This window comes from Pinus tabuliformis, chromosome 1_2, assembly GCF_031772625.1.
Source record: "Pinus tabuliformis cultivar Carrire ecotype Pingquan chromosome 1_2, CPIR1, whole genome shotgun sequence".
Taxonomy (NCBI): Eukaryota; Viridiplantae; Streptophyta; class Pinopsida; order Pinales; family Pinaceae; genus Pinus; species Pinus tabuliformis.
Genome location: NC_142298.1, coordinates 642,494,753 through 642,510,085, shown reverse-complemented (window position 1 = coordinate 642,510,085; position 15,333 = coordinate 642,494,753). Strand labels below are relative to the sequence as shown.

General features: G+C 39.8%; 1 protein-coding gene across 1 annotated transcript; it reads right to left on the bottom strand.

The window, feature by feature from the left end:
• Window positions 1-6,284: 6,284 nt before the first annotated feature.
• On the bottom strand, window positions 6,285-11,818 carry LOC149207299 (uncharacterized). Its single transcript, XM_089397999.1, has 3 exons — window positions 11,189-11,818; window positions 8,138-10,451; window positions 6,285-7,975 (listed from the first exon to the last, which is right to left on the bottom strand). The coding sequence occupies exons 1-3, from the start codon at window positions 11,816-11,818 to the stop codon at window positions 6,285-6,287; spliced, it is 4,635 nt and encodes a 1,544-aa protein (XP_089254125.1).
• Window positions 11,819-15,333: the final 3,515 nt, after the last annotated feature.

Sequence of the window (15,333 nt, the reverse complement as noted above, 5' to 3'; positions counted from 1 at the left end):
GCAGACTATGGACTATGAGCACATACCATTTAGGTGTTGCAAATTCCATGAATATGGGCATCTATATAGAGACTGCCCCATAATCAATAGGGAAGGTAACCAGAAATCCACTGGGGAGAGAGATCACGAGGGTTTCACCCAGGTTGGGAGCAAAAGGAAAGGGGGAAAACGTCCACACAAGAAGGTAAATGAGGACAGACATACAAGGCACAATAGCTTCAAGATCCTGGAGGAAGAAGAGGGGAACAAGGAGACAGTCCAGGACATGGAGAATGTAACAAAGGAGGTGGATAAGGTAACTAACATGGAGGAAATCACAGTAAACAACTAGCAAAAGGATGATGATACACTAAGTTTGATGGAGATCAGTAGGGACCAGGAGATGACTCCAAGTTAAGTGAGAACAGAGGACCACGAGCTACATGAGATTCTGGATAAGGAAAATCTAGATCTAGAGAAATTTCTGGAACAAGGAAGAAACATAGGTGTGGACTCTCTGCCAAAAGAGGATTATGACAGGGTACAACAGCTCTTTCTATGGAGGTCACAAGCAAAGGGAGCTAGAGTCAAAATAAATCATGAAAACCAGGAGCCAACTAGGGTCAAGATGATGGAGAATTTACAGTCACAATCTCCAAAGAACTTAGGTAGGAAAAGAGGAAGAAAGAGACAGAATGAGTTGCTAAACGAATGTGGAAAACTATTGATTAACTCAGGTAAGATGAGAGATCTTACCAGTTATTCCTTTACTAACCTTTCTTAATGAAGCTTACAACCTGGAACATTAGAGGCATTGGGAATAGAAGGAAACAAAGAAATCTTCGTAACAGAATGAAAGAAGAAAAACCAGACATGGTTTTTATTCAGGAGACAAAATGTTCGATGGACAAGATAAGGAATATTCATAATAAGTGGTTAATCAAATATGAGTATTTAGAGGTTAAGGCTGATAACTTGGCGGGGGGAATTCTCACGTTGTGGGATCCATAGAAATTTGGAATCCTGGATGCTAAAACATCCAAGAAGTACCTCTCATTGATATTTCAACCTATAGGGGATAAGGAGATATACATGATTACAAATGTCTATGGACCTCAAAATCAAGCAGAAAAACTCAAGCTTCTCACCTCCCTGGAGGATTTAAGAGCAAGACATCCCATTTTTCCCTGGATCGTTGCGGCAGATTTCAATATGATAAGATCTATTTCAGAAAAAAAGGAGGCACTAGATAGCTAGACAGAGACTCCATGGCCTTTCAGAACTTCATTATGAACATGGGACTAGTGGACACTGAAAAAATTAATGGAACCTTCACTTGGAACAACAAAAGGGGAGGGGCTTCTCAAGTTGCTTCCAAACTTGATAGATTTATTATTTCAGAGGACCTCCTTCTCACAAAACCCAGCATGACAACCTCCATTCTGCCCTTTGGAGGATCGGATCATTGGCTTGTACAGCTGGAAACAACCTTCATGGGCACACCAAGAAACAGACCTTTCAGGTTTGAAAATGCCTGGCTCTCACACCCTAAATTCACTAGTAACATTGATAAATGGTGGAGAGAGGAGCTGAATATTCAGGGTACAAAAATGTTCATGCTCCAACAGAAACTTAAACATATCAAATCTCGTCTTAAAGCTTGGAACAAAAAGGAATTTGGAGATATCTTCAAAGCCAAAAGAGAAACTGAGCAGAAGCTCCAAGAGATCAATCAGATCAACATCACAGATGGCTTCACCGAAGAGCAGCAAAAACTAACTGACTCTCTGCAGGAAGAATGGGAGGATCGATGCTTACAAGAGGAAATTTTTTGGAGGCAGAAATCAAGGATACAATGGATTAGAGAGGGAGAAAGAAATACAAAATTCTTCCACAAATCCACTATGGCTCACAGGGCACACAATAGAATCACTAAGATCAAAGATTCTCAAGGTATAGAGCTTGTATCTCACAATGATATGGAATCGGTCCTGGTACAGCACTTCTGCAATATTGCAAAGGAGCCATTGGCGGATAGATCTAGGTTCAGTGACCATTTTATTCAGTATATCCCTCAGCTGGTTACCAGAGAAGACAACCATAATCTCAACAAGAAAGTATTGGAAGAGGAGGTTAGTGAAGTGATTAATGAAATGCAGAATGGAAAAGCACCACGCCCGGATGGATTCAATGTAAACTTCTTCAAAGCCTGCTGGGAAACTGTCAAACATGTCATCCTCGAGGTTGTGGAAGACTCAAGAAGATCCCAAAAGGTACTGAAGGCTCTGACTGCATCCTTCATAGCTCTTATCCCAAAGGAGGAAAATGCCATGAATCCAGAGGGTTTTCGGCCCATAGCCTTATTTAATGTGGTGTATAAAATTATTTCCAAAGTAATAGCCAATCGATTCAAACCACTTCTACCCTTTCTCATCCTAGAGGAGCAAACAGGCTATGTGGAGGGAAGATAGATCCTCAACAATATCATCCAAGCTCATGAGGTGGTACACTCTCTCAAAAGTAACAAACAAGCTGGTATGATCATTTAATTGGACCAAGGGAAAGCCTATGACAAATTAAGTTGGTCTTACATAAGAGCAATTGTAAAAGCCTATGGTTTTGACCAGAATTACATAAGGTGGGTGATGGCATTAGTTACCACGACCAATCTTTCCATACTACTCAATGGAGCTCCATCTAGGACCTTCACACCCTCCAGAAGACTCAGACAAGGCGATTTTCTGTCACCGTTCCTCTTCGTCCTCATGATGGAAGGGCTAGGTAGAGCGTTCAAAATGGCAAATGCTGAAGGATGAATTCAAGGTATCAAACTTACCACGGATGGAGAGGCATACACTCATCAACAATTTGTGGATGATACAATGTTGCAGGGCATACCCACAGTTAGGGAAGCTAGAGCAATCAAAAACATCTTAAATGACTTTGTTATGGCAACAGGCACAGAGGTAAGCCTCAACAAGTCCAAAGATTTTTTCTTTAACACTAATATTGCTATTCAGAGAAACATTACCAGAATTCTTGGATTTCAAAGGGAACAGCTACAGGGAATTATTTTAAAATGTAAAAAGCATTTTCAATCCTAAATAATAAATTTTACAAAAATTACAACATATCCCTTTATAATAGCTTTATTATTTACCGCCTTTAATGAGGAATGAATGCTTAATTTTCGATATTATTCTAAAAATGAATAATCCCTAACCAATACAAGTGAAATTCATTATTATGATTATCAAGCAATATTTTTCTATGAGATCACATTAACAAATTTAACCATTAACAATTAACAAATTTTTCATTCTTGTGTAATATTTTATGTAATCGCGCACATTTTTCATTTTTCTGTAATATTTTATGTAGTTTTACCATAACAACACATCTGCAACAATGTACAGAGGACAAAATGTTCAAACATTTAACCCCGAAACATTATTTTTAGCATATTTTGGTCTATAAGTATATACATTTGTCCAGCTGGAAACATTATTTTTAACTTATTCTAGTCTATACATATATTATATATGAAATTTTTCAATCTCCCCTCACTAAAATACTCGAATTCTATTTTTATTACAATTTCTAGATCCAAAAAAATAGAATGAGTTTGATTAAAATTAAAAAGAAATATTTGTTTTCCATTTTTTTAACTTAAGTAAATAAAAATAAAAATACAACTGACATTAGTTAGTTTTCAAACTATTTTTATTATAATTTCCAGATCCAAAAAAATAAGATGCCTCACTAAAAATAGAAAACAAATATTTGGTTTTCATTTTTTAAAATTAATTAAATAAAAATAAAAATACAACACAACAATTAGTTTTTAATCAATCATGAGGATTTTAGGAGAAGTCATTTATTGTTGTGCACCTCACTACTATACTCAAACAAATCTAGCATTATAGAAGTCAACAAACAAAATAAATAGATTTAACATACCATGAATTTGGATATATTACTAAGTCTTGGGCAGGCTCCTTAGTTATGAAGTTCCTTATTTAACAAGGTTGTAAACCTAAAAATCTTCTTAAAACAATTGCGAGAACATCATGCAAAAAATTTGAGAGAAATCAAAGAAAATGTTTTTAAAATTTTGGTTCATAAATAAATCTAATATCTTAGAAACCTTTTATATATTCTAATTTTGAAAATTCAAAATCTTCAACTTCCCATTCTAGAAAACTACCAAATAACATTAAACCTATTTTGATCTATCCACTGCAATTTTGAAAATTCAAAATCCTCAACTTCCGAAAATTACCAAATAACATAAAACTACAAAACACATAATAGATTAGCTGCTCGCCAGCCTGGTTGGAAGAAATCACGTCTTAATTTACCTCAAAATTTCCTTGGGGGCTCCCTAAGCTGGTTGGAAAAAATCACGCCTTAATTTACTTCAAAATTTCGTGAAGGGTTGTATACCATATCAAAATTTACGTATAACTTGTAAGTATTTTTCAAGTTTTACAATAACTAACTACATAAGTAAATAAAGCAACCACGCTTTAACTTACTTCAAAATTTCCTGAGGGACTGTATACCATATCAAATTTGACATAACTTGTATGTATTTTTTAGGTTTTACAATAAATAAAGAGTACATACCTCAAAGGTTGATACCACTAGTATCACCAATTTAGTAGTTTTGAACGAGAAATCATGTCATATTCAGAGGCTAACAAATTCAACACTGCAGTAGAGTAAAAATAAATTCAAAAGAAACCACGCCTTAATTTACTTGGGGTAAAAACTAATTCAAAAGCAACCACACCTTAATTTACTTCAAAATTTCCTGAGGGGTTGTATACCATATCAAATTTTACATAAATTGTAAGTATTTTTCAGGTTTTTTTTTTTTGAAAAAGTCGGTTGCTATGTATTATATTCTGAAAAAAACGAGGGTCTAAATCCCTCTTTGTACATAAAGTTCGCAGATTGAGAGTAGACAAGGGGTTTACAAAATGAGGCTGCCCCCTTGATCCTTAGGCTACTTTTTTCCCTACTACTGCTAGAGATGGCACTAGTATAGATTCTAATAAAGGAGGATAACAAAAAGATACATTTGATTTTCATTCAGTCAATCATTATGTGTTGAATGTGTCTTGCTGTTGATTCTTCTGGATTCTCATCTTTGGCTCCATGATTTGCGCTGGAGGAGCTAGTGGCGATGGGGTGCTTTTCCAGCCAGGATTTCAGAGTGTCGAGCGATTCCTCAACATGGCCACAGCGATTTGAGAGCTTCTCGAATTGATCTCGGAGAGAGGAGACCCTGTGCATGAAAAGCTGGATTTCTGCTTTATACTTCTCCGTGTTTATGCGGTCCTGTTCAAAAAGTCTCCTACTGTGCTCATCAAGACGCCTGTCATGCTCTTCTAACCTTGCAGCAAGCAGACCCTGTTTTTCCTCTATCAGTGACTGCTGGGTCCTTATTTCTTCCAGCTCAAATTGAAGGTCAGCACAGTGCAGACAGTCCTCACTGCGCGCCATGGAGAGGAGGATGCAAAAAGGGAAAAGGGTCCAGAAGGCGGGAAAGATTATGGAGATATTGGAGATATCTTGCAGACGGAAATTGAAGACACTGTCAGGGGAGACAGCAGATCCCGCTTTCTGAGCGACAAGGGAGAAGTATAAAAGGGTCAGGGCGATGGCGCGCAAGCCAGGAGGAAGAATGCTGATGATGAGGGAGAATGAAACAGAGGAAAACTTGCTGAAGGGGCAAGAGTAGAAGATGGAAGGCGGCTGGCAGAGGCAATGAGAAAAAAGCAGAGAGTGAAGAGAGGGAGGAACGGCTAGACTAGCCACCCCGCAGAGACTACTCCTGAAAAACACCACGACAGAGATTAGTGGAAAGATAAACAAAGCAGGAGGAGGCAATACCAGAGACTGATTTTTTCTTCGACTCTGAACGAGAGCGCCTTCATCAAGCCAGAGTAGCTGCTCTTTCGCAAAGCAGTGAATGACAAATCTTGGCTTGCCTCTGCCCGTATTTATGGAGTGAAGCCAACGATAGCCTGGGTGCCTTACAGGAGCCGGATCCTCGGTTGTGATGAGATATTTTCCTAAATCTCGTAGGCGATCTGCTGATGCAGTGTATTCGATCTTCCGGCCGTCACTGAGTTGATTGGCTTTCCTTGGGAAGTAGATTATTCTTTGAATCGGTGCTTGGATGAGACTACTTGTGCATTTCGTGCTTTCTGCAAAATGTCCTGATGCTGTTGATGCCATGCCCTTCACACGCTTGATGGACCTGCGAATCTGGGCAATGTCAGGATTTGCCTGTGTCATGGCAGAGGTTGGAAGGTATCTCTGTTGTTGTGCCTCAACGCACCTTCCTGTTTTCCAACTGCGTTATTCGCATGCCTATCAGCTTCCACATTGAGCGTGCGAAGGATATGGTAGAGTCTGATGTTTTCAAAGTATTTGAGGAGGAGTTTGATGCGACGAATATGTTGCTGAAGGCTGCTGTTTGGTGATCTCTGGTTGTGATTCATGAGGCCAATGATTATAGAAGAGTCTCCAAATACTAATGCTTTTCTAACCCCCAGGTTTTTTAATTGCAACAACCCTTGATAGAGAGCTAAGGCCTCTGCGTTATTGTTTGTTTTATTTCCCAGGCTCCATTCATAGTTGCAGATTTCTTCTCCTGATTCATCTAGAATAACTCCTCCCGCGCCTGCTGGTCCTGGGTTGGACTTTGAGGCACCATCAAAGTATAAAATTGGACAATTGCCACTCTGGATCCACCTCTTATAGTCCTGGGTTGGAAGTCTGATTTCCCACTCCCTGGTCTGGTCTTGATGCTGTCTATCAGTTCTCTGAGTACCCTGTTGATGTCCTGGACGGCCTAGAATATGCCTGATAATTGACCTCTCCTCAACTGAGTAATCCGCTGCTTTGATTTTCCCTATGTGTTTTGCAGCAATTGTCTCCTGCGCCAAGAGGTGAGCCTTGTTGCATGTCATCCGTACATTACTCTCTTTGTTTTGGAAGATTTTTTTATTTCTTGTGAGCCAAATTTTCCATAGTAGATTGTGAGGTATGATATCCCAAGTTCTTTTGACAATCTTACTCCTTTTATCTTTCCATGGGCAGTTCCTTCTCCATTCTTGAATTGCCTCTGCAATGTTCTGATGAGGTTGCCATGTTATGTTGCCCAAGTTGGACAAGTTGATCCAGCATTTCTTCGCAAAGGGACAATCAAGGAATAGGTGGTGGATGGTTTCCTCTGCTGAGCAGCAATTGGGGCAAATTGAAGGTCCATGTATCCCTCTCTTTCTTAAATTTTCAGAAGTGAGGACTTTGCCTTTTAACAGCAGCCATATGAAAAATTTAACCTTGGGGATGGCCTCAGATTTCCATATTGTTCTCCATTGATTCCAGATAGGAGTCTGATAAGTGCTGTTGCAGATGAATTGATAGCCGGACTTGATGGTGTAGCTTGAGCCCGTGGGGTCCCATCGAAATCCATCTGCTGCTCCTTTTTTAATGGGTGCTCTGTTCTGAAGGTTTTTATGAAGGGCTTGGAAGCTTAATTCTAGATTTGAGGGGATAACTGGAAATTCCCAACTAATCCAGGCTCCTGTATCAGCATCCCATTTTGATATTTGATCGAGCCTCTGAATGCCTTTGCTATTAAGATGGAGGATGAAGGGAATGGCTTCTTCGACTGTGTTTAGAGGTTGGAGACCCATTATCTTATCAGTGGCATAATTGATACTGTTCCCTCCCCCCGGGATCTTTGAGGTGTTTTGATTGAGAATGGGAATTGCTTTCTTACAGAGGTGCCAAATTTTAGTAGAATCTCTACTGGGGATATCAATTTCAAGAAGTCTTTGCCTTTTGTCGGAGAGATATTTGCATTCAATGACCTGTTTCCACCAGGCTTTTGGTTCATTGATTAATCTCCAAGCCATTTTGATCCCGAAAGCGAGGTTTAGAATTTTAGGGGCTCTAATTCCCAGTCCACCTCTATCTTGAGATTGAATTACGCTTTTCCAATTGACCAAATTGAATCTATTTTTTTCTTTTTTCCCTCCTTGCCATAAAAAGTTGCGGAGGACAGTTTCCAGCTTATAGTAAAAAGTGGCAGGAGCTTGGTAAAGAGTGAATCGATATAGAGGTAAGGAGGAGATACCTGATTTGAGCAAAATTAATCTGCCTGCTGGGTTAAGCCACTGAGTTCCCCATTGCTGGACCTTCCTTTTAACTTTGTCTATTATTTCATTCCAGGTAGTGGCTTTTAGAGAGCCCATGGTGACCGGCATCCCAAGGTAGGTGAAGTGTTCCCAGGTTGCTTTGTAGGCAACTCCAAAAATGTTAGCTATGCTGTGAGCTGTTTGATTGGATATATTCCATCCATAGATGCAGCTTTTTTGAAAGTTGACCTCTCCCCCTGAGTACTCCATGAATTGGTCGAGGAGGATCTTGAAGCGCCTTGCAATAGTCGTGGATGCCCCTCCAATGAGCAGAGTGTCGTCAGCAAATTGTGAGTGATTGATGTTCTTCACTCCGTTTCCAAACTTGATACCCGAGATGAGGCCAACTCTTCTGTTGTGATCTAAGGTGCTGCTAAATGATTCATCCATCATAATGAAAAGATAAGGGGAAAGAGGGCAACCTTGCCTTAACCCTCTTGAAGATTGAAATGCTTCACAAGGGCGCCCATTTATAAGAGGCGAAATCCAGGGACCAGAGATGCAAGCGGCAATGATGCTGATGAAGGCAGAATTGAATCCCATTTTCCTCAAGACAGCAAACAAGAAGGAGTGTCTTACTCGATCAAATGCATTGGCTAAGTCAAGCTTAAGAACGAAACCTTTCTCTTGCCTTGATGTGCTGGAGTGAATCGCTTCTTGGACCAAGGTGATGGTGTCATGAATTTGCCTGTTAGACATGAAGCCTCCTTGATTTTCGGATATAAGGGAAGGGAGGAGGGGTTGAAGTCTAGCTGCTATAATTTTTGTAAAGATCTTATAAGAAGTGTTACACAATGAAATAGGTCGAAATCTGGAGAAGGAAGTGGGGCGATTTTCTTTAGGAATGAGGGCGAGGAACGTTGAGTTTGTGAAGCCCCCCATTTTCCTTTTTCTTTGGATTCCCTTCATCATTTTAACAAGGTCTTTTTTTATCAAATGCCAATAATCCCTGTAAAAATTTATCGGGAACCCGTCTGGGCCTGGTGACTTGTCTGGTTGTAAAGTCCAGATAGCTTTTCTGATTTCCTCCTCTGTTATTTCACTATTTAAGCTGTCATTCTCCTCAGGAGAGATTTTTTCCGGTAGATGCTGTAGAAGCGCCGAATAGTCGGCATCTCCTTGATTTTCCGTGAGGAGGCTTTTGTAATGGAGGAAGGCAGCTCGTTTGATGGATTCTTGGTCATTATGCTGACTGCCTTGGCTATCAATTATAGTGTTTACATTGTTCCTTGTTTTTCTGGCAGTGGCCTGCTTATGGAAGTATGCCGTATTTTTATCACCTTCCTTCAGCCATAATTCTCTTGATTTGATTCTCCACTTGATCTCTTCCGCTCTCTTGATTTGAATTAGTTGCCCCTGAGCTTCCCATTCTTTACTTTTCAGCTGGTGAGTGAATCCATGGTCCTCTATTTGTTTATGGATCTCTTCCAAGTCCTGCTGTATTTTTTTCCTTATTTTTTCTGGCTCTTGATAGCTGACTTTTGCCCAATCCTTGAGAGCTCTCCTTGTGTTTCTAAGTTTTGTTTCCCAAATATGGCTTGGAGAGCCTTCAACGTGGTGCTTCCAAGTTGCTTCTATGATAGCTTCGGCCTCAGCGTTGTCTCTCCACAAAGGATTGTACCTGAACGGGATTGGTCCCAAATGAGAATGGGAGTCCAGCGTTAAGAGAATGGGAAAGTGGTCTGAGGCTGTGGCACTGAGAATTTTGGTGTGGCCTGCAGCAAAGGAAGAAAGGAGGGAGACATTAACCAAAATTCTGTCCAATCTTTCCATAATGTTGCCTGGCCCCAACCTTCTATTGTTCCAGGTATATTTCCTATTTTTTGGGATGATATCCATCAGTTCATGTTCGGACATTATCACTTCCATCTGTCTTCTGAAGGGATCGGATGTGAAGTTGCCCCCTCTTTTCTCGTTCGCATGGAGGATTAAATTGAAGTCTCCAGCTAGAATAACATTTGAGTTCTGCTCGTTGTCTATTTCTTCCTTCAATTCCTTCCAGCACTGTTCCTTTTCCCGGTAATGAATGGGGATATAGACATTATAAATGATGAAGTCACAGCTCTCTTCCTTGTTACTAAGGTTGGTCCTAACCCAATTTTGATTGAGGACAGAAGATTTGCAGTCCCAGTACTGCTTATTCCACATGGTTGTGATTCCTCCAGAGGCTCCTCTGGAGTTGCTACTGGCCCCTGAAAAGTTTTTTTGGGCATCTATAATTATTTGCATTTCGCTCTGACTTTGCTTGGTTTCCTGTATCAGAACAATTTCAGGTCTTTCTGTTTGAAGAAGATCTCGTAGGGCAGCTGATTTGGAGGGGTGCCCCATACCCCTGCTGTTCCAAGATAAAAGCTTCATCATGAGACGTTCGAGCGAAGAGGTGCTCGCCTCTCATGGTCTTTGCCTGCTGTTTCTTTTTCTTGAGAACCTGTAATGAAGGAGTCCATAGGGGTTTGGATCCCTAGCGCTATGTCCTTTTGCGTGCTTTCTTCCCGATGCTGCTTGGCTGACTTTCTTCCTGGTCCCGGTTTCTTGTGGATATCGCTGGGGGCGCCAATGTCTTTTGAAGAGCTTCTGGTGGTTCTGGGGGGGGGAGGATCAATGAGGGGCTGAGAGGGAGTCGAAGAAATCAAAGGAGGTTCGGTCAGATCCGGAGAGGGCTGATCAGTCTGAGGATCATCAGAGGATAAAATAAGGAAAGGGTTGGAGGAAGAGGGGAAAGAGGATTCAAGGGAAGGTCCAGGAGGATTGAAAGAAGGAGAGGTGGGGCGGGGGGAGGAAGAGCCCGGTTGTTCAGAAAGTGGATCTTGTTTTGACGGAGGTGCTACTTTCTTTTTTTTCACAGTTTCCCATTGTTCTCCTTGGTCTTCAGATTCAAGATTAGTAATTTTAGAGCATCTATTGGCAAAGTGGCCATATTCGTGACATACCTTACATTTAAAGGGTATTTGCTCGTAGTCCAGCTGCTGTATGTAGCTCCAGTCATCCACCTTCAGCTTGATGGCTTCTGGCAGGCCTTTCCCGAGATCCACTTCTACGCAAATCCTTGCACAGGCTTGCATGTTATCTTTAGGCTCGCTTCTGTCAATGTACTTACCTACTGCATTCCCTATTGCTTTTACCGAGTCATCTCCCCAACAATGCAGGGGGAGATGGGGAAGACGGACCCAAACCGGAACCGCATTAGGAATATCTAGTTCAGGGTCGAAGTCAGGAGTCCACTTGTTCAGATATAACCCTCGAGAGTCCATAAAATAGGGCCCGTTCCTGAATATCAGATCCTTGTCTGCCTTGGTTTCAAAGTGAAAGGTATAATAGCCTTTACCACAAAATCGAATCGAAATCTTTCCTTGTGTTTTATCAGACCAGTTTCTTTCCACCCATCTCTGGACTGTCTTTGGTGAAGGCCATAAGCCTGTAAACTGCCCTATGAGTCCTTTTTCTGCTAAAGATAAAGCTGCCATTCGAGGGAGAGAAGGAGGTAACTGAACTTCTTGGAGAATATCAAGTTTCTTGACAAATTTTGAAGTTGCTGGTTTCGGACGGACGGGGGGCAGAGACTTTACCAGATCAGAGAAAGCTTTCTCTGCATCCCCAGAAGATGGATCTGAATGGGCCATGGCGGAAGCCAGGCCCCAGAACAGGCCTCGCGGCCCAGGCCGAGGCGACGAAGCTGCAGCTGCTCACAAATCTTCAGCGCTCCCGCGATCCAGCTCCGCGCGCTCCCGTTCCTCCCTCAAAAAAAAAAAAAGAAGTATTTTTCAGGTTTTACAACAAACTAATGACATCAATAAATAAAGAGTACATACCACGAGTCTAGCAATAAATAAAGAGTACATACCACGAGTCTAGCAGTTTTGAAGGCTCACAAATTCAACACTCCAGGATAAAAACAAAATCAAAACAACCACACCATAATTTACTTCAAAATTTCCCCAGGGCTGTATACCATATCAAATTTTACATTTACTTCAAAATTTCCCAGGGCTGTATACCATATCAAATTTTACATAACTTGTAAGCATTTTTGAGGTTTCAACACACACTGCAATAGTGTAAAAACAAATTCAACAGTGCAGTAGTGTAAATTAAAAGATTGCAGCTTTTCCCAATTAGCAAGAAAGAACAATCACAGAGGAAAATGTAAGACCATAAAACACATAATTCATCAAACCACATATGGTTAGATGCCAAAGGCTAAAGTGGTAACTGGACCCTCGTAAATTCTAATGGAGAAAGTGGTAACTAGACCCTGGTAAATTCTAAAATTGTTTCGCAAGAGAGTGAAATCCAATGCTAGTAAATAGGTCATTAAATTATGTCATCAACAACCAGATCTTGAAAGAATAGAGCACCCTATCCAGTTGTACAGCGTGCCATAGCCCTGTAGTCCCCATTGCCGAATGCCCATAATTTTCCATTAATTCTCAACAACCAGATCTTCAAAGAATGCCCATAATGTTCCATTATTTCTCAACAACCAAATCTTGAAATAATATAGCACGCTAGCCATAGCCCTGTCATAGCCCTCTAGTCCAGACTCCGTAGGTACAGAGCAATCCAATTGGATCACCCATGATTAGATTTTTGTAAACTCAACCTTAGTTATAATAAATAATTTTGGGGACTAGTAAATTCCAGTACAATAGATTTTTATGGTTTGTATTTTTAATTAAACGTCAGAATGACGAGACCTCAATATATTTTAGACGTTAGATTTCACGTGCAAAAATTTTCACCAACTGTAAAATACATGCTGAAAATTTCCAGGCCTGATCAAAATTCAATGTCACTTTTTGTTGAAATCTTCTTTGTTTTGCAACATCAAATGTTCTATAAATGCATTTATTTGGGAATGTGGATTTTTCTTGGTGAACCATGTTGCTAGCTTTTCTTCTTAAATTTATTCATCACATCCATTAATAGTTGTTTATCATAGATGGTATGGTTACATATCTTTCTAATCTCTTTCTGTGCATTTTCTTTATTATGCTATCACTATGAATCTACTTACTTTTAATCTACTTAATTTTAGCCCATGAATTGAACTGGATCCAACATTGTAGCCACTGTGACACCATGTGATCCAGATCATTGGGGGAGGCCACCAAGGTCAGAAAAATTGAAATGCTAGAAAAGGATAAGAACTAAGAAACTTTTTATTAAAATGAGTCAGAAAAATTGAAATGCCAGAAAAGGATGAGAACTAACAAACTTTCTATTAAAATGGAGAATAACTGTAAAAGCTACATTATGGTGGACAATTTGTCCTTTTAAAAAATGTGACTTGTTACTTATAGCTATGTTTTAGTCATAATACCACAATTAAATTCCATGGGTGAGTAAATATCATGGGTGAATGAATACCATGAGTGAGTGTCACTTACAATACCATGTGTAAATTCCATGGGTGGATGCCACTTACAATACAATGGACAAATACCATGGGTGAATGAACATCATGGGTGGACGCCACTTACAATACCATTGGTGCATAAATAATATGGGTGGATAAATACCATGGGTGGATGTCGCTTTCCATTTAGATCATTATTCCTTCATTAAGAAGCAATGGTCCCCATTGCGTGAAGTTCCCTCTTGAGAAGCCTTTGTTGAATATGAAGAGCCACTGAAGGGGGGCCATTGTGTTATTAACTCATAACCGTGATGAATGAAGATACGAGGATAGAGATACACTATAATGCTTATGACCAACTGTAATGCTAACAATGTGCATCCTAGCAAATAGACTTCGATGAAGCATGAGTTTGTGGATGACCCATAATCGTGACAAATGATTTTATGAAGATAGAGATACATTGTAATCCTTATGACCAACTGTGATACTAACAGTATGAGGCCTAACAAATAGACTTCAATGACAAGGGTGTTGTGCGGTTCACTCATAACCTTGGCTTTGTGGGTGGTCCATAACCATGATGTTTGTCAATCTGCTTAGTAAAAGTATGGTGGCTTGTATAATATATTATCCTATCCAATGAGATGTTGCAAAGGCTTCTTTCACATTATTTTGTTTGTTTTTGAGTTATAAATCTCTTACTGCAACTTTGCTGATAACTTATGCTACATGTGATCAAATGAAATTCTGTCAAAGTCCTATTTGAGGTATTGAAGATATATTTCCATTGATATAAGACACTTGAACATTGATGACCTGTGGAGTGAGAGAAAGATTCCTAAAACTCATACTATGCACGTTTGCGCAACAATACAGACATATGTAACTTCAATTGCTCATATCTCTCAAGCCGGGAAACAAAATCATTTTCTAAAAAAAACTATTTAAGCTAACAGAAAATCTTTTCAAACGAGCTATTTTTTTTACCTTCTGAAATTATATGTGGAGGTCGTAGGACTTGTATGAAGTTTGTTGAAGATTGTTGCTTTGTGTTTCATCCATCATTGCACTTCAAACCCTCATTCCCATGGAGCCATAACCTTCCCTAATACCATTGACTCGGATCATGGGGCCAAGCCCCCAAGTTCTAAAAAATTGAATTGCTATAAAAAGATGAGAAAAAACCACCAAGAAACTTTTTATTAAAATACAAAATTGTTATAAAAACACCATTATGGTGGACAATATTTCTTTTTGCAAAATGTGACTTGTTACTTATAGTTATTTTCTAGTTACAATACCACATGTAAATTCCATGGGTGGGTAAATACCATGGGTGAATGAATACCATGGGTGGATGCCACTTACAATACCACGGGTGGATGCCACTTAAAATACCATGGGTAAATTCTATAGGTGAATGAATACCATGGGTAAACTCTATAGGTGGATAAATACCATAATTTGATTACAATACCATGGGTGGATAAACACCATGGGTGGATGCCACTTTCAATTCATATCACCATGCAATATGTCAACTGACAATTTGGTGATGAGTGGAAATGTATTATTTTCCTTGGGTTTCCCACATGGGGCATTCCCTTCCTTTCCCCTTTTCTTCTTTTAATAATAGTTGGACAGTTAAAAAATCCATTTATGAACTAAAATCTCTCACACACAACCATCTCCACACAACGTCATCGTCGACACAACCACTTTCGGACCCAACAATTCCCTTCCATTAGCCATTGACATTTGAAACTAATATTATAA

Excerpts from the sequence above, each read along its gene's own strand:
- LOC149207299 (XM_089397999.1), bottom strand. The coding sequence starts at position 11,818 with ATGGCCCATTCAGATCCATCTTCTGGGGATGCAGAGAAAGCTTTCTCT. Across the intron at positions 10,452-11,188 it reads CAGAAGCCATCAAGCTGAAG|GAAACCAAGCAAAGTCAGAG; the intron begins GTGGATGACTGG and ends GTTCTGATACAG. Across the intron at positions 7,976-8,137 it reads ATTAATTTTGCTCAAATCAG|ATAGAGGTGGACTGGGAATT; the intron begins GTATCTCCTCCT and ends TTCAATCTCAAG.